The sequence below is a fragment of the Corythoichthys intestinalis genome, chromosome 7 (genome assembly GCF_030265065.1).
Source record: "Corythoichthys intestinalis isolate RoL2023-P3 chromosome 7, ASM3026506v1, whole genome shotgun sequence".
Taxonomy (NCBI): Eukaryota; Metazoa; Chordata; class Actinopteri; order Syngnathiformes; family Syngnathidae; genus Corythoichthys; species Corythoichthys intestinalis.
The window spans coordinates 25,770,372-25,789,617 of NC_080401.1; the positions used below are offsets into that span (position 1 = coordinate 25,770,372).

General features: G+C 39.1%; 1 protein-coding gene across 2 annotated transcripts in view; it reads left to right on the forward strand.

Moving 5' to 3' along the window:
- Window positions 1-492: 492 nt before the first annotated feature.
- The window catches only part of myo1f (myosin IF), a 43,411-nt gene continuing 24,657 nt past the window's right edge, over window positions 493-19,246 (forward strand). The window contains exons 1-8 of one of the 2 annotated variants that reach the window (XM_057841087.1): window positions 493-565; window positions 5,695-5,823; window positions 11,072-11,161; window positions 11,248-11,342; window positions 11,412-11,499; window positions 11,581-11,670; window positions 18,120-18,251; window positions 18,345-18,479. In XM_057841087.1, the coding sequence (XP_057697070.1) occupies window positions 5,746-5,823; window positions 11,072-11,161; window positions 11,248-11,342; window positions 11,412-11,499; window positions 11,581-11,670; window positions 18,120-18,251; window positions 18,345-18,479 (708 nt within the window). In that variant the 5' untranslated portion in view covers window positions 493-565; window positions 5,695-5,745. Of the gene's footprint in view, window positions 566-750; window positions 911-5,694; window positions 5,824-11,071; window positions 11,162-11,247; window positions 11,343-11,411; window positions 11,500-11,580; window positions 11,671-18,119; window positions 18,252-18,344; window positions 18,480-19,246 lie in introns of those variants that run through there. The other variant, XM_057841086.1, reaches the window with a different exon arrangement.

A 19,246-nucleotide genomic window follows, 5' to 3' on the forward strand; every position in this document is an offset into this window, starting at 1 on the left:
CCTGCAATTATATCATTCTTTTCCAGAGATGAAGAAAAGCAAGATCAGACATTGACATGTGAACATTTCTTAATAAAGAACTGAATATTTAATGGGGTGTCTGTTGAGGTGGTTGCAGCTCAACGTTGCATTCGTAGGAAGAATTGACGGAGAATAAGTTGTCTTAGCCAAAACTCGGCGTGTTTAATTTCCATTGACATGCGGATACATCCTCTCTCATTGCTGTCTTCACAGGCAATCCCACAAATCAAAGTCATCAAAGTCAAACACAAAGAAGTAATAAAAGTAGCACTTTAGACAATGAAGTCCCATCCTGCCATCTTGTGGCGAAAAGATAATATGTCAATAATAACAAGCAATAGGAGCATTATTTCCACATCAACTGAGGAAACATTTATGAATACAAAACATTTCCTCCACCATTTCTCTCAACAGTGTCCTAATTTTTTCACATGACTATGTGTAGGAAGCAACATGCTCTGCTGACACAACATGAAGTAATCACAACCAAGGTGGCGCTTGCTACACTCGACTCAAATGCCATCACTCCGCAAAAGATTTAAAGGTACAGTCAGTGTACACACCTGGAATATTGACTTTTTAAACCTACTTGTTGGTCCATTTGAGTGTTTGTCCTTCAAATTGCTGTGTGACAAAATTGCAGAAGTCCCAACTTTCGCTCGTGTGGTAAGTGTGCGCAATGCAGTGTGTGTGTGTCACCCTCGAGCAGTTCTTGTTTCACATAAAGTGTCTGTGGCTTTATGAGGAACAAGGTTTCAAAGCTCCAGTGGATGTCGTGTAGCCAGAAGGTGCCACTGACCTTTTTTGCTGCGTGATGGCTATCTGAAATCTTTCAAGCAAACAGCACTGAATATATGAAGGAGAGCAGCAGAAGTCAACTGGGACAATGGTACTGTACCACTCTTTGGTTTTAATGAGAGCTTCCTTCCCTTAAGAACCCTTTGATATACTTCAAAATGATTGTGCGGTATCTTGAGGGTTTAATGTAGGCGTTTTGATTACACATAAGGCTTGACTGATTCGTTGAATAGAATTGGATGGTAGAGTATCTGTTGGGCAAAGCAGTGGAGTTTGTTTCCTCATTTGCTAAATTATTCTTTTCCTTAAGATTTAGATTTACACTTGTTGAATATACATGTTGCGTTTCTTTCACACAAATTACATTTAAGGTGCAATTTGGTCAGCCTCTAATATTAAACATGAAATGTCTGAAATAAACTTTCCAAATGGGTAAATGTAGGTCATTTGTCCTCCTGCAGCAGAAAGCCATCCAGCTCCTCCCACTCCTAATAAGGAAGAAGCTTTTATTATGTAGATTGGTATTTTCTAACCTTGAATGAGCCAAGACACCAACTTTTATTGGCAAAATCTTACACAACCACCAGGCAAAAATGGCTGAAAAATTCTGAATGCAGAGATTTGGATCTTTTATATCTTTCCCCAAAATGTAAACGGTGTGTTAAACTTCTTAACTGAACAAAAAAAGGTAATGGGCTCGCAGGTGCAGTAGTTATGATTGATTGACAGGTTGATTAAAAATACATTCCACAATTTTGGCTGTCACTATATGCTGCTCCACAAGATAGATGAAGAAATAGTCATCTGTAATTTTTAAAATTATTCATCCGTCAATTGAATCAGAAACCCCTGCTAGCAAATAACTTTTTGTTTCCCAGGAGTCCACAAGTAGCTATTGATGCTGCTTCTTGAGACAACATTCCTTTAATACACAGAAAAACTTGACGGTACTAAGATAAAACAATCTGACATGACATCTCAAACTGTACAAACTGCTTTGTGTAAACACCACAGAGTGAGATGCAGTGCATAGAGTATTTCAGCTGGGTTTCACAGGAAGCTGCAATGAGGTGTCATAGGGGGAAGTGGAAGACTGGTGAGGCCTATAGTTTGTGGCACAACACTTCCTCCTCATACTCATGTCTTAACCAAGTGCACACAATGTCCATACGGTATCTTAAGTCCTTTCCTGGCAGGGCTTTGTCTTTAAGACAAATGGAAAGGCAGACAGATGTTAAACTATGCAGATTCATGTTTTTTGTATTGTAAGTTACCAAATTCATTCAGGAAATTGATGATGGTGATGATGCATCAAAATGCATCAAGTGCAATATCAGTAGAACACAGTGTAAAACTAATATATTTTTACATGTTTATGTTGTTGCAGTGGCAAATGATAAATTTAGTAAAATATTAGGGTCATTCCAGAGTTGAAGGAAATTTTATGTCCTCCTCTAATTTCAAATCCACAAAATTGATTTAAAAAAAAAAATTTTTTTTAAAGAAAAACATGGTTTCTGAGTCAGTTTACTTGTGCTCAAACCACATATAACGAAAACCAAGAGAAAAGAACTCTTTAAAATATTTTTAAAACACCAAATAAGAGCAACGGTTCTTAACTGTGGTTCGACCAAACCCTAGGGATTTGGTGAGTAAACTTCAGCGGTTTGGCGAAGGTTAAGAAATGCAGAGCCCTATTTTGTGCGCTGACTAAATCTAGGCAAAGTGGCGTTTTAGACCAGGTTTTGGACTGGTTTGCCCTTAATTTACAGGCTTTATCCCATTTCTTTCAGATGCTAGCCTTCTACATATTGGGAGGAGAAATTGGTTTGCTCAGTGGAAGGTTGACTGTGATGCAAGGATGCGGCAATAGAATGAGAATGTAGACATGAAAAAAAAAAGGAACTGTGAATTGAAATGAGTTTAATTTCATTTACCGATGTGAAAATCAACTGGAAAAGGCAAAATTATTTGTAGTAAATTGGAACTCTGGAAGAAATTTAAATAGGAATTCAATTAGATGTTTATGGTGTTAAATCAAGGCCAAAAGTATTGTAATCTGAAAAAAAGAAACACTTGGGGGGGGGAAATTTTGAAATTGAATGTTTTAGTTTTATTATTGAATCTTTCGAAAGTGGAAAAAAAGGTTTAGATTTTTTCAGTTAAAAAGTGGATATTTTCAGGTTCAAATATTTTTTTTTCACTTTCAGATCTTGTTTTTTCAGTTTCAAAAATTTTTTTCACCTTTGAATCTTTTTTTCGGCTCTCAGATCTTTTTTTTTTTTTTTTCCAGTTTAAAAACTTTTGGCCATGTTTTAACGCGGGGGAGGCGGGCCTTGACGAGAGGCATGTTGACTTGTGAGACTGCCTATCAAAGCAAACACAAAAGATGCTGCCGTCAGGAAACGTGGGTACTTTGATGAATTATCACTCCACCTTATTTTCTTGATACCTGTAGTTAAAGTAATGCTAAGAGGTGAGGGGGGGCCTTTGTCTTTTGTAACTCTAAATGACTCTTTTGGAATATATGCCAGGTTGTTGACTTTTACCTAAAGAAACGATGTGTCTGAAATCCCATAGAAAACGCGAACGCAGCGTACAACTTTTTTGCTAGTTTGCGCTGTAATGTTTTTTATTTGTGCTGCTATCATTTGGTGCCATTTGTTTGTGCTAGTTCATGATGCTACGGTTGTACGTCTGATGCGTCTCATAGATATCACACGTATATAGAACTAGATGCTAAATGACAGAATGGGCGGCGTTAGCAGATGTATATACAACTAGATGCGAAATGACAGATTTGCTGCGTTAGTAAACAGCTGACAAGAATAAAACATTCAGTTTTATTTGTTTATTTTTTCAATCGTTTCTTTTTTTCACATTACAATACTTTTGGCCCTGATTTAACACCGTAGATGTTAGCTTGCTAGGTTTTGAATTCGCCAAAAAATGGCTTTATTATGAAATTCCGAAGGGTTCAGTGAATGCACCTGTGAAACTTGTGGGGTTCGGTACCTTTAGCAAGGTTAAGAACCACTGTTCTAGAGCATAATCTAAAATACCATTTTTGTCTTGCAAACCTACTCCCATCCCACCTTCTGACCAAATTGAATCTCAGATTTAAAAAATTTTTTAATCAAATTTAAAAGCCATTTTTGTGGGGTATGAATTGTTTCAATGTTCTTTCTCTTTTGTAACTGTGGAGTCATTGGTTTTAATACATAATCATTCAAATCTTAGTTCTTATTCGTGGAACTTGTACCCCACAACATGTTAACCTATCAACAGGACCGGCCCAGCCTATACGCAGACTATGCAGCTGCTTAGGGCCCCTGACCACTAGGGGGCCCCCAATCTGGCAATGGTTTGATTTATATTCTATTTTGTTTACTGCAGTTTGCTTTATTTGACTTTTGTGAGTTTTGATACTTGATTACAAGCTTAAAAAAATAAAAGTTCTTCCTTAACTTCTTCTTTAGAAAAAGGTTTGGCGCTATCTACCGTAAGTACTGACAATCATTTGGGGTGAGAAGTTTGAAGTATGCGGTGCAACAAAATCTGATTAATATACAAAATATGGACGTATGGGTTGGATTGCATGTATGGGTTTCACAGTACACTGTGACGAAATGGTGGGCCAAAAATATGGGCCCCTTTGCATTTTTTTGCTTAGGGCCCCCAAATGGCCTGGACCGGCCCTGCCTATCAACTTAACCTTTTTAAAGGTAGAGGAAGAAAGTGGGGAATCACCAGGTAATTTGGATTTGACATCACCAGACAGTCTTCTAAAAGAACGGGTCAAGCAAATCTATGTCCTCACTTCTATTTTGCATATTTCTATTACATAGTTAGCTTTGAATGAATGTCTCCCTCTACCTGATTCAACTCTGCTATCATACTGTATGATCAAAATAAGATTACTGTATTTTGTTTTTCACTTCTCTTATTTCCATAAGTACGAGGGTAATTCATTAAATAAGGTCACTCTTTCAGTATAACTTCTAATACAGAGAGATGCTTAATTAAAATAAATAAATAAATAAATGTAGTCTCCCAGCACCGTCACATACTTTTCTCATCTGTGCGCAAGCTTCTGTCTTCCCTCAACGTCAAAATCTTTTGACTGACGTCTCCGCTAGTCGCTCACAATACTTTTGACTTCATTGTCACTTTCAAACTTCGTGCCATTTCTTCAGATATTTTTTTCGGCTGAAACATGTGGCACCATACACAGTTGAAACTCTGCTATGAATTTCAACTGGTTTGGACCCTTCAGCAACTAAAAACTTGATAACTGACCGCTGTTCAATCCTAGAGCATGCTTCCAAGTTGGCCATCTTTGTTAATCGCCGAAACTGAGTTTTGTTTTTTTGTTTTTTTAATCTGCAAAAAAAAAAAAAAAAAACGTGAAAAAGAAGTAAAACAGAAAAAATAATTTGAAAATAAAGTAAGAAACTAAGCTTTTATGTGTATTAGAAGACCGTACACCGAAAAATTTACCTTATTTATGAATGACCCTCGTACAGTATGTTTGTCCTCTCGGGCAGCCGTAGCAGCTAGCTAAACAACTAGCTTTTTCTCCTTTGGAAATAGGTAACATTAATAATACAAATTTGCAACCATTACTACCAAAAATTATAAATGTCAAATGTATCATGTAATAATCTGAACTAATAAAGCCATTAATGACTGATTACCTATTATTGATGATTATGTAAAATAAAACCAGAGAAGTGAAAGCTAATTTTTTAAGAATTTTCAAGCCAAAATGTCCTCCAAATCTGGAATCACCCATCAGGAAATGAATAGATTACATTTCATTTTTAACCTTAAGTATCACTTAACGTTTGTATCTATGTGTGTTTCATGGTTCAGGCAAAATACCACTGGCAGAGTCAAAATGTGAAGCAAAGCGGAGTAGACGACATGGTCTTGTTGTCCAAGATCACCGAAGATGCCATTGTGGAAAACCTTAAGAAAAGATACATGGATGATTACATTTTTGTATCCTTATTTGTCTATTGAATGAGTGATTAATACAGTGAACAAAATAAGTATTTGAACATCCTACTTTTTTGCAAGTTCTCTGACTTAGAAATCATGGAGGAGTCTGAAATGTTTATCGTAGGTGCATGCCCACTGTGAGAGAGATCATCTAAAAAGAGAAATCCAGGAATCACAATGCATGGTTTTTTAACAATTTATTTTTGTGATACAGCTGCAGATAAGTATTTGATCACCTGTCTATCAGCTAGAATTCTGGCCCTGAAATACCTGTGTATCCGCCTATTTAAAGTCCACCTCTACTCCATGTAATATATTTAATCAGATGCACTTGTTTGAGGTCGATGGCAACATAAAGACACCTGTCCACCCCATAAAATCAGTAAGACTTAAACTTAGACGTAACATGGTCAAGACCAGGAGCTGTCCAAAGACACCAGAGACAAAATTGTTCACCTCCACAAGGCTGACAAGGGCTACGGAGCAATTGCCAAGCAGCTTGGTGAAAAAAACTCCACTGTTGGAGCAATCTTTAGAAAATGAAAGAAGCTAAACATGACGGTCAATCTCAATTTGAGTGGAGCCTCATGTAAGATATCACCTCATGGGGTCTTAATGAGCCTAAGAAAGGTGAGGAATCAGCCCAGAACTACACGACAGGAGTTGGTCAATTATCTGAAAAGAGCTGGGACCAACATTTCCAAGGTTACTGTTGGTAATACACTAGATGTCATGGTTTGAAATCATGCATGGCACGGAAGCTTCCCCTGCTTAAACCAGCACATGTCAAGGTCTGTCTTAAATTTACCTATGACCATTTGGATGATGCAGAGGAGTCATGGGAGCAAGTTTTGTGTTCAGGTGAGAATGAAATTGAACTTTTTGGTCATAATTTCACTAACCATGTTTGGAGGAAGAAGAATGATGAGTACTACCTCAAGAACACCATCCCTACTGTGAAGCATGGGGGTGGTAGCATCTTGCTTTGGGGGTGTTTTTCTGAACATGGGACAGGATGAGTGCACTGTTAGAGGGAGGATGACTGGGGTCCTGTATTGTGAGATTTGGGGGAACAATTTCCTTCCTTCAGTCAGAGCATTGAAGATTGGTTGTGCCTGGTCTTCAGTTTTTTATTTATTTATTTATTTATTTTAAATTAAACCTGTCCTGTTCAGCTGTTTGACACGGAGAATGGAAGTCTAAGTGCCCGGATGGTCTGAGCAGTCTTAATGTTTCACATTGAGAGTCTGACATACTCCCATCATAATCATTCAGCAAACCTCGTTTATTATGACAAATCAGCGAACAGGATGGGCTTATGGGAGAACAGGAGAAAAGAAACACAAGAGAAGAAATAAAAGAAACACAAACTACAACAAGAAATACATTGAACGTCTACACCAGGGGTGTCCAAACTTTTTGCAAAGGGGGCCAGATTTGGTGTGGTAAAAACGTGGGGGGCCGACCTTGGCTGACGTCCTTTACGTAGAACAATATATATAAGCATATTTTAACAAGCGATTCTGTGTGTCACATTTTCTTTATTATTTTTTAAAATTAATAATTTCAACAATCTCGCAACTAGCCTTTGGCTAGGTTCATACTACATGTCTTAATGCACAAATCTGATTTTTTGCCATATCTGTTTTTTTGGCATGCCCGTTCAGACTGCCTTTGTCCATTGAGACCGTTCAAGTATCACGCATGCGCACTAATTAGCAGTCCGAGATGCGCTCAGCAAAGAGCCCCTCATGCGCATAAGCATCAAAACAAATTACACATGCTATTTTGATTTCCAAAAAGAGGACACAAATAACACACATTAATAATCCCCGTTTAGTCTTATATTCAAAGTTTATATGGACTGACAGAACGCATACACGCAAACACATAAGCCTTGACGTGTGTGCGTGAAATGACGTGGGTGCGTCAGTTTGCCCCAACGCCGCCATGTGTGCAATAATGAAATATTGCTCATTCGGCGCACAGAATCAAAATCGAAATTTGTATGGCTTATTCTTTTCTTCATTTTATTTTTTTTATGACTGTGGTCAAGCCCGCTTCGTGCTTAAAAGCAGAGTTCAAGCTAGGCGCTAATGCCTCCATGGCTGCCGTCCTCCGTGCCTCTTGCTCTTTGCTGACATAATTGCTGCATGAATTCCGATTTGGAGTCTTGACAGTTCAGACCGCCAGTCACGTTCTGAAAAAATGTGGCCCAGATCGGATTTGTACCACATACGAAAGTGACTCGGATCGGATTTGAAATGGTCCACTTCTATGCGACTTGTCCCGTTCAGACCGTCAAGTTAATGCCTGACTCGAGTTGGAAAAACATGAAAAAATCGGATTCGTGCATTAAGACCTGTAGTATGAACCTAGCCTTTGTGGCGTTCTCTTTCGACTCTCGGGCTCTTGCGAAATCCTACTGTGAAATTAAACTAGCTTCAAGTTGCTTCAATTTCTCGCAACGTATCTTCCCTGTAATCTTGTCGTACATGTCAGCGTGTCTTGTTTGGTAATATCGCCTCACATTGAACTCTTTAAAAACAGTGACTGTCTCTTTACAAATGAGGCGGACACAGTTATTCCGTATTTTAGTGAAGAAATAGTCCAATTTCCACCTATCCTTGAAGCGTTGGCCAACGCAGTCAACTTTCTTTTTTTTTTGGATTATCGCCATTTTAGAAAATTGGAAGGGTCGCACGGGGTAATGTTGCTTAGAGTGCTGCTGCTTTTTAGCGGGTAAATGAGGAGCAGCATTTAGTGTGTAAGCTACTTCATATGCTGGTAGCAGTACTGCTGACCAGGGCCGGCCCAGCCTATGCAGCTGCTTAGGGCCCCTGACCACTAGGGGGCCCCCAATTGTTTAATTTATATTCTATTTTGTTTACTACAGTTTGCTTTATTTGACTTTTGTGAGTTTTGATACTTGATTACAAGCTTAAAAAAAAAAAGTTCTTCCTTAACGTCTTTCTTCCCTCTTTTAGAAAAAGGTTTGGCGCTATGTACTGTAAGTACTGACAATCATTTGGGGTGAGAAGTTTGAAGTATGCAGTGCAACAAAATCTGATTCATACACAAAATATGGACGTATGGGTTGGATTGCATGTATGGGTTTCACAGTACACTGTGACGAAATGGTGGGCCAAAAATATGGGCCCCTTTGCATTATTTTGCTTAGGGCCCCCAAATGGCTTGGGCCGGCCCTGCTGCTGCCCAATTTATTAAGTCTGTGTGCGGGCCAGACGTTATTGATTTTATGACAGAGGCGGGGGGCCGGATGAAATTTGACCACGGGCCGCATTTGGCCCCCGGGCCGGACTTTGGACATGTCTGGTCTACACTAACCAATATGTTGGTGCTATCGTCAGCTAGATGTATTTCCAGTTGACACCATGTGGGGGCCCTGTTGACCAGGGAAAGAGTGGGATGGTGGTAGGGGAGTCTATAGACCCTACCCACGTGACGTCACAACTCCGCTCTCCTGAATGGTACCGCCCAATTGTCCGTCAAAACATAGTGTTAACCTGTTACGGCTACGTACATTCCTCCTATTTACGGCGTGTTTTTCTGCTCCTTAACATTAATAATCAAAATGGTGAAGGCGTGTGTGGCTGTTGGTTGCACTAACAGAGAAGATGGAAGGAGAGACTTGAAGTTTTACCGTATTCCGAGGGATCCAAAGAGGAGAGCGAAATGGACGGCTGCAATTCGACGTGAAAACTGGGCACCAAAAAATCACCACAGACTATGTAGTAGTCATTTTATATCCGGTAAGATGCATTTAAGATATACTTAGAGGGTTTTGGGCTGACAAATAACCACAATTAAGATCATTGCTAGGCTAATCGCCGACAACATACACGTATGTATGTAGTGAGAGTGCTATCGCTAAACCATATAAACATTAAAAGCCTTAACTTCATTGACAAACGACATGAAATACATTAGACTTGACAGTGGATGTTAGCAATAACAAAAGATTTTGAATTAAAAATTTCGTAACTCACCTTTCCAAGCACAAGATAGATTCCTGCCGAATTTTCGTGGACTAGGACCTGTTTCACCCAACCAGCAACAAAGTATTTTTCAGCCTCCAAGCTCTTGAAGTTTTTCAAATTTTCGTGAGAATAGGCTGATTTTGTGTGGACAAGATAATTGTAAATATCAGCGTAGCAGATGTCAGGCAGACAGGGCGAAGACAATGGGTCGAAAAACATCGATTTGGGCATCAAATATGGATCTGGCGACTGTACAGAACGAAGCTTTTCCACATAACGCCTTTTATGCAACACATCCAGTGAGTTTACGGCATCAGAAAGCACCGGGTCTTCCATGAAATGCATTTTAAATTCCTCGATCAATTGAAACCAATGCTAATACAGAGACAAAATGACGGACAAGTGGGCGGAACCATACAGCGAGCACGTGGTTTTGTGACGTCGGTGGGTAGGGTCTATAAGCTAAGTGAGTGAAAGGGGCACAGTGTACACAAATCAACTCTGTGATCTAGAACCCAGTAATCGTGTGAATCCCTTGTAAGTGTAAGCCCGTTGGCGAATGACCCTACGCCGCCCAATCGCCAATCCCGGCACCGGGACCCCCCACCTGAGCGCGCCCCATCACATTCAGCCGCAAGCGAGCCCCACCAGGAGCGCGACAGCCGTGCAGACGAGCGGAAACGTCGCGCGGGCACCAACCAGGGCCACGGCCCCCCACCCAGCCTGCCTGGGGAGGGATGGCGGGCGGGTGAAGGGGGGGTTCAGCGCAGCCCATCCCTCCTCCCGCAGCCCAGCAAAGGGGCCATCGTCCCCCCCCGGGATCCAGGGTGGTCCCCCGGGCCACCTGCGCACCCATCAATCGGCCTTCAGGGATGGCAAACTATAGGAAACTTTTGACCTCTGTAACTGCAAACAAAGGCTACTGTACCAAATATTAACATTCGTTTTCTCACGTGTTCAAATACTAATTCACAGCTGTTTCACACAAATAAATCATTTAAAAAATCATACGTTGTGATTTCTGGATTTTTCTTTTCTCTCTCAATGTAGACATGCACCTGCGATGAAAATTTAAGACCCCTCTATGATTTCTAAGTGGGAGAACTTGCAAAATAGCAGGGTGTTCAAATATTTATTTTCTTCACTGTATGTACAAGTATTATAAGTATAAAGAAAAAAAGATTAGTAGATTTGAAAGTGCATAATTGCTCTGCATGAGGTTATAGCTTCTTGACTATAATGCACAGACTTACATTGGCCCCGTGTTGATATCAGTAAATCCATTCAAACAGATGCCATATTTCTCTGACAGAGAAATTGAACTCTACCAAGGAGCAGTGAGTTAGCTTCTTTTATATTTTGTCATCTGCCGTAATATTGTAACCCTTCAATTTGAATTTACTGGCATTCTTGTGTGTTTTAGGCTCAGTATGAGAATCCACCGCACATCTACGCCTTGACTGACAACATGTACAGAAATATGATGATAGAAGGGGAAAATCAATGTGTTATTATCAGGTGATCACCATATGTTAACATGGGGATTTTCATGTGTTACAACAATTTCTTTTAACTGTGTTGTGCTAGTGGTGAAAGCGGTGCTGGGAAAACTGTGGCAGCCAAGTACATCATGGGCTACATATCCAAAGTATCAGGAGGTGGAGCAAAAGTTCAAGTAAATACAATGAAAGGAAGTGTTCACCTTCTACCAGCATGACAAGTGGTGTTTTAATTTGGATTTTTCATTGTGTTAAAGCATGTAAAAGACATTATCCTGCAGTCCAATCCTCTCCTAGAGGCCTTTGGCAATGCCAAAACTGTCCGCAACAACAATTCAAGCCGCTTTGTGAGTATACAATTGTCACTACTTAGAATATTTTATACGCTGCATTATTTGTCTTGGGCCTCCCACGTTGAAAATCCATGCTTAATTTTACAACACTATAGTGTGAAAAGGAATTTCCTTTTGGCTGATCCCATTAGTAATAAAGAATGCATTAACTAAAATTTTGGGATCGGAATCCAACTCTGAGCTCGATTTTTTTCCTGTGAATTCAGGTTTGTTTGTTTTTGTTTTTCAAACTACAGGATTCCTGTTTTCTTAAAAAATTTAATACAGTGTTATGAAAAAGTATCTGAACCTTTTGGATTTCCTGACATTTCTGCATAAAATCACAATCAAATGTGATCTGATCTTTGTCAAAATCACACAGATGAAAAAACAGTGTCTGCTTTAACTGAAACCACCTAAACATTTATAGGTTTTCATATTTTAATGAGGATAGCATGCAAACAATAACAGAATGGGGAAAAATAAGTAAGTAAACCCTCTATCTAAGGAGACGTGAAGAGCAATTGAAACCAATTTTTACCTGGACAACCTGCAATTATTAATGGAAGAATGAATTCAAAAGTTTATCAAGATGTTTTGCAGGAAATCCTGAGCCCGTCTGTCAGACAGTTGAAGCTAAAAAGAGGATGGATGCTGCAACAAGACAATAATACAAAACACAGAAGTAAATCAACTTCGGAATGGTTTTAGAAGAACAAAATACATGTTCTGGAGTGGCCAAGTCAAAGTCCAGACTTGAACCCTATTGAGATGCTGTGGCAAGACCTAAAGACAGCGATTCATGCCAGACATCCCAGGAATCTGAACTGAACTACAGCAGTTGTGTGGAGAGGAATGAGCCAAAATTAGTCCTGATCGATGTGCCAAACAACTACAACTACAGGAAGCGTCTGGTTGAAGTTATTGCTGCCAAAAAGGGCGGGGGGGGGGGGGGGGGGCACAAATATTAAATGTGATGGTTCACTTACTTATTTTTCCCCCTTCTGTCATTGTTTGCATACTATCCTCATTAAAATATGAAAACCTATAATTATTTGACAGTTTTTTCGTCTGTGTGATTTTGACAAAGATCAGATCACATTCGATGGTGATTTTATGCAGAAATGTGAGAAATTCCAAAAGCACTGTAAAACAAAAACAATTTTGAAAAATCATGTACTTATAAAATGTCTTTTTTATTATAAAAAAAATACATACAATGAAATATAAACGAAAGAGGCAATGGTTATTGAACATTATTATGGCTACTGCAATTAATAATTGTGTGAAAGTAGTAAAACCAGAGTAAGTTGGTAGCAGTGGAGAATTAACTTGACGTTCCAGGAAAAAAACTGATAGCAATTTTTGAATCATCATGCCCATTTTAGTTTTTATTAGCATAAAAATTGAAAACAACAAGCTCCCCACCAAATTGTTCCCCAGTTTTATATAATTTCTATTGCTTGTGAATCATCTATAAACTCCACTTGACATTACCTTTAAAAGTGCCTCAGCATCAGTGTACAGATTTAGTCCCTGCACAGAGGACAACCAAGCTTCCTCATTCTTTCACAGCTGAAATTGAAAACTCATCATTCTAAGATGGAGTCGTCATAGTCTGACTAAGCATGCTGAGAATGTAAAGAAAAAGCCTACTTGCAACCGACACGGCATCACATTGCTTCCTGTAAACATATAGCAAGATGCATGCTGGTTATTTTCAGCACTCAGGCGAAAAAAGTGTTTATTTTTCTTTTTGCTATGCACAGCTTTCAGCAACATATCAACCAATATGTATACAGTGCCATGCAAAAGTATTCGGCCCCCTTGAATTTTGCAACCTTTCGCCACATTTCAGGCTTCAAACATAAAGATATGAAATTTAATTTTTTTGTCAAGAATCAACAACAAGTGGGACACAATCGTGAAGTGGAACAACATTTATTGGATAATTTAAACTTTTTTAACAAATAAAAAACTGAAAAGTGGGGCGTGCAATATTATTCGGCCCCTTTACTTTCAGTGCAGCAAACTCACTCCAGAAGTTCAGTGAGGATCTATGAATGATCCAATGTTGTCCTAAATGACCGATGATGATAAATAGAATCCACCTGTGTGTAATCAAGTCTCCGTACAAATGCACCTGCTCTGTGATAGTCTCAGGGTTCTGTTTAAAGTGCAGAGAGCATTATGAAAACCAAGGAACACACCAGGCAGGTCCGAGATACTGTTGTGGAGAAGTTTAAAGCCGGATTTGGATACAAAAAGATTTCCCAAGCTTTAAACATCTCAAGGAGCACTGTGCAAGCCATCATATTGAAATGAAAGGAGCATCAGACCACTGCAAATCTACCAAGACCCGGCCGTCCTTCCAAACTTTCTTCTCAAACAAGGAGAAAACTGATCAGAGATGCAGCCAAGAGGCCCATGATCACTCTGGATGAACTGCAGAGATCTACAGCTGAGGTGGGAGAGTCTGTCCATAGGACAACAATCAGTCGTACACTCCACAAATCTGGCCTTTATGGAAGAGTGGCAAGAAGAAAGCCATTTCTCAAAGATATCCATAAAAAGTCTCGTTTAAAGTTTGCCACAAGCCACCTGGGAGACACACCAAACATGTGGAAGAAGGTGCTCTGGTCAGATGAAACCAAAATTGAACTTTTTGGCCACAATGCAAAACGATATGTTTGGCGTAAAAGCAGCACAGCTCATCACCCTGAACACACCATCCCCACTGTCAAACATGGTGGTGGCAGCATCATGGTTTGGGCCTGCTTTTCTTCAGCAGGGACAGGGAAGATGGTTAAAATTGACGGGAAGATGGATGCACCCAAATACAGGAACATTCTGGAAGAAAACCTGTTGGTATCTGCACAGGACCTGAGACTGGGACGGAGATTTATCTTCCAACAGGACAATGATCCAAAACATAAAGCCAAATCTACAATGGAATGATTAAAAAATAAACGTATCCAGGTGTTAGAATGGCCAAGTCAAAGTCCAGACCTGAATCCAATCGAGAATCTGTGGAAAGAGCTGAAGACTGCTGTTCACAAACACTCTCCATCCAACCTCACTGAGCTCGAGCTGTTTTGCAAGGAAGAATGGGCAAGAATGTCAGTCTCTCAATGTGCAAAACTGATAGAAACATACCCCAAGCGACTTGCTGCTGTAATTGGAGCAAAAGGTGGCGCTACAAAGTATTAACGCAAGGGGGCCGAATAATATTGCACGCCCCACTTTTCAGTTTTTTAAAGTTTAGATTATCCAATAAATTTTGTTCCACTTCACGATTGTGTCCCACTTGTTGTTGATTCTTGACAAAAAATTAAAATTTTATATCTTCATGTTTGAAGCCTGAAATGTGGCGAAAGGTTGCAAGGTTCAAGGGGGCCGAATACTTTTGCAAGGCACTGTATATGTGATTAATATAAACTCTATTTGGCTTAGAAATGTGGAAATAAATAATGCCCTGTTTAGTTATCGTTTTACCCTTTCAGGGACAGTGGTCACTACAGTGGACATTTATTTATTAGTTATCATGAGTTTAACTCATTCACTGCCAGCCTATGTCACAGAGTATGTGTTGTGGTGGTTTGTAAAAGAGGGAAATTGATATTGAAAACACCTATGGTAGGCAGTAGACATCCAATCCATTTCAACTGGGAGGGGCTGGAAGCAATCATTTGATAATTTAGTGCGAGGGGGTGGAAGCAATCATTTGATATTTTCCAACTCATCCCAGGGAAAATTGATTGGATATACAGTAAATATATTTTGCATCGCAAAATACATCAGGGCAACACTAATACTACAATTGGATGTCAAATGGGAGCTGCAAAATAATGTCCCGTGGGTCATAAGTTTGAGACCCTGTCCTATATAAACAGGGGTGCACATATTTTTTTTGCCCAGGTTCTCAAAGGAGGACCTGGAGACGTGACTTGGTCCTCATTGAGCTTGAGAGCCGACCCGCCTGATGCGATAAAATTATGACACACTTTACTTAGAGCCAATTACCTTTAATTAATTATTTTAACAATTAATGCTTGATTATCAAATGATACAACAAAATTGCCCTTACTTTGAAGTGAAATGTAAAGAAATAAACATAAAAGCACTAATTCAAAGTAAAGGGCATTATGCGGCTCCCACATTAACTCCAAGTCTTTATAAATGTAAAAGTGGGATGTCCTCCTGATAAGAGCTCATTGAACGTGCATGTTAACTTTGTGAAATGCAAGCAAAAACACGTTTGTCAGTGCATGGCGCTGTTCTTCATTAACTTTATTCCGCCACTTGTCCATAGGGCGAGTGGGGTCCTGTCTGACATCGATAGTTTGCTTAATTACCACATGCTCTGTTTTTTCGTGCTTTTCAAAGTTTGGATGGCTGAAATTCTTTGACCCTACATAAAATGCGCGGCTCTTATCAGCGACATTGGGATTCTCACGGCAATTTTTGTACCATATTTCCGTGCGAGCATCATTTGATTCTAGCCATGGTACCTCCTGAAGCCACTTTTCAGCAAAAGTCCTTTTTTCGGTAGCTCCGGGGACGTCTCTGTCGTCTGTCTGTCTTTTGACGGGGGTGGGGGCACACGGAAATAATTACTCAGTAGGGCCTGCCTCTTTGATATTTTGAGAAGTGATTTTCTCGTGTCCGCCGCAAATACAGTGGTCAGCCATCGGTACGCAAAAGAGTATGGAAGCCGTTGAGGGCCAGCGCATTTGTTTACGTCCAGTACGCATGCGCGCATGCGGACCACTTATGTGCACCCCTGTATAAAAACATATACTGTATATGTATAGTATATTTAAAAATCATATTTCGTACATGAAAGCGTTAAGACTTCTCATTTCAAACCATTGGATAATGCTTATGCATACTACTAAAACACTTTCAATAGTGTTGGAGGCTATCTTTCAGGTCTTCCGTGTGTTCATTTTCAATTCAGGTGAGACAGCTAGACGGGATTGCTAAATAAAAGACTGGAGGCATGAGCCTTGCTGGTTGGCAGTTAAAAGTCCGTGATTATCTGAGGCAAAACTGTCAGCTGTGAAAAACAACCCCATTTATGGACATGATTGCATTAGGCGAGATCATAGGCGGAGTTTGACATGTTGATGACCCCAAAACGCAGTGTCAGCAATAAAATTAACTTACAAGAATATATATAATAATAAGTTGAAAACGAGTGTTTTTTGTTTCCCATCATCCTTGAGGGGAATTCTAAATCAGGCTGCTTAGGACAGCTATACTTTTCGCCTAGATCGTCATCCATTAAATATGGTATGCCCGCCGGTGACGTGCCAATGTAGTTACCCCAGTCAAAAATTGTATTCCCTGGGCGGAGCCATATGGAGGTAGATTTGTGTCTCCATTATTCGATTTTTAAAAAATGTGTTTGAATGCAAAAATATATTTGAAACTCAAAAAAATGCATTTGAACGCTATTCTTCTTTGAATTTTTGTTTTGATTGAAGTCTTTTTTTTTTTAATTGAAGCAACTTTTTTTGATTGAAGTAATGTTGTTTTGCGTTTGGGCCAAACTTGGGCTAGGACATTTGTGTCTTTATTATTCAATCAAAAAATAAATTGCTTTAAAGAAAAAAATGGATATTTTCAAACGAAAAATCACTTCAATCAAACAAAGAAAAATTTCAATCATAGAAAAAATGTTTTTGAATGCGAAAAATTATTTGAAACTCAAATATTTGCATTTGAACACTTAATTTTTAAGTTTTCTTTGATTTTAGCAATCCTTTTTGGCTGGGGATGGCATGGCTCAGTGGTAGAGTAGTTGTCCCCCAACCCAGAGATTCTGGGTTCAATTCTCCGCCCTGATGAACTTGCCTAAGTATCCTTGAGCAAGATACTGAACCCCACATTGCTCCTGGTGCTGCGTCACCAGTAGGTAGATGGCAATATAGTGTAAAGTGCTTTGAGCGCCTTGAAAGGTGGAAAAGCGCTATATAAGTATACCACCATCTTTTTGCTTTTGGGTCATATTATGGGTAGGACATTTGTGTCTAAATCATTCAAACCCCAAAAAAGTTGCTTCAATCCCCCAAAAATATTTTCAAACAAAGAAAAAAATCATTTGAAAGATAAAATTGACCTCCCTATTTTTTATTTATTTATTTATTTATTCTTTTAATAATATGCAAAGCAAATGACTGTCTTAGGTGCTAGTCACATGATCTGTTCGAAAAATAATTTGACCCATTATAAAAATCCTTTTTTTTTTTTTTTTTTTTTTTGTTCATTTCATTAATTTTTGTTGTTTGCTTGAATGTTTTACAACTTTTATACATATATAGGAAAGTCAATTACATGCAATGACACTCTTCGGCCACTGGGGGGGCTGTCCCCCCCCTTAAACTCCGCTTATGGCCGAGATGTATACTGACTTCAATAGTTATCTGTATCCTGTGTCATATGTGCATTTACTGTAATAGGGGAAATACTTTGAGATTCAATTCAGCAGAGGAGGAGAGCCTGATGGGGGCAAAATCTCCAACTTCCTGCTGGAGAAGTCAAGGGTGGTGAGCCAGAATGACAGTGAAAGAAACTTCCACATTTACTATCAGGTCAGATAAATGGCATAGATAAAGTGTGTCAACACATCTGACTGAATACAAATGAAATCCGACTTTATTATCCTTTGCGCTTCTGCCCTTTAGCTGATAGAGGGCGCAAGCGCTGAGCAAAAGGAAGCCCTGGGTATCATGACCCCTGACTACTACTTCTACCTCAACCAGTCTGGAACCTACAAGGTGGATGGAACCAATGACAGCAAGGACTTCCATGAGACAATGGTACTTTGTCTGCATATAATACATATTACGCAAAATTACATAAACATACTAAGGAACTAATTAACAATCCATAAAGTCTAAAACTATATTTGTGGTTTTTTTTCTGAGTGCAAATGTTATTATCGAAAGGCACATGGATGAACATTTTGTCTATGTATGTTGATATACTGATTGGAATATACAAGGTATTCCAGAAAACGTGATAGAATCTAAAATATTAATATCTGTGTACCTACAATTTTCATTTACAATATGTAGATTTTATGGTCAACTTTGAAAACATTCATTAATGTTCAATATACCGTAAAAAACTGCACAAAATACCCAGCTAGGTGAAACCTAACGCAGGCATTAGCGGTTAAGTATTTGGACAGTGTCAGTTTCTATGTTTGTTTTCAAGATAACTCAAGAACGAATAAACGGACTATTACTCTAACCCTAAGTTGCAAGTTGCAGGATGTTTGTGATATTAAACTGATGAGGTGAATACATTTTGTAGCAGGGAGACCAAAGGTCACAGAGGTCAGATAAGGAATTTCGCGGGAGCTTAATCAAGGGTGTTTTTTTTTTTTTTTTTTTTTTTTTTTTTTTTTTTTTTTGCTTAAATGTGCACAGTAAGTGATGTGATGACAAGAAAAAGACTCATATCCAAATCTGCTTTCCATTGGTGTATATTGAATTTACTGAAAAATGCACGCAGGCAACTCTCGTTTGGCATAGCATTTAAATTCCAATTGAATGTCATTCTTAACCGTGGGAAGAAAAAA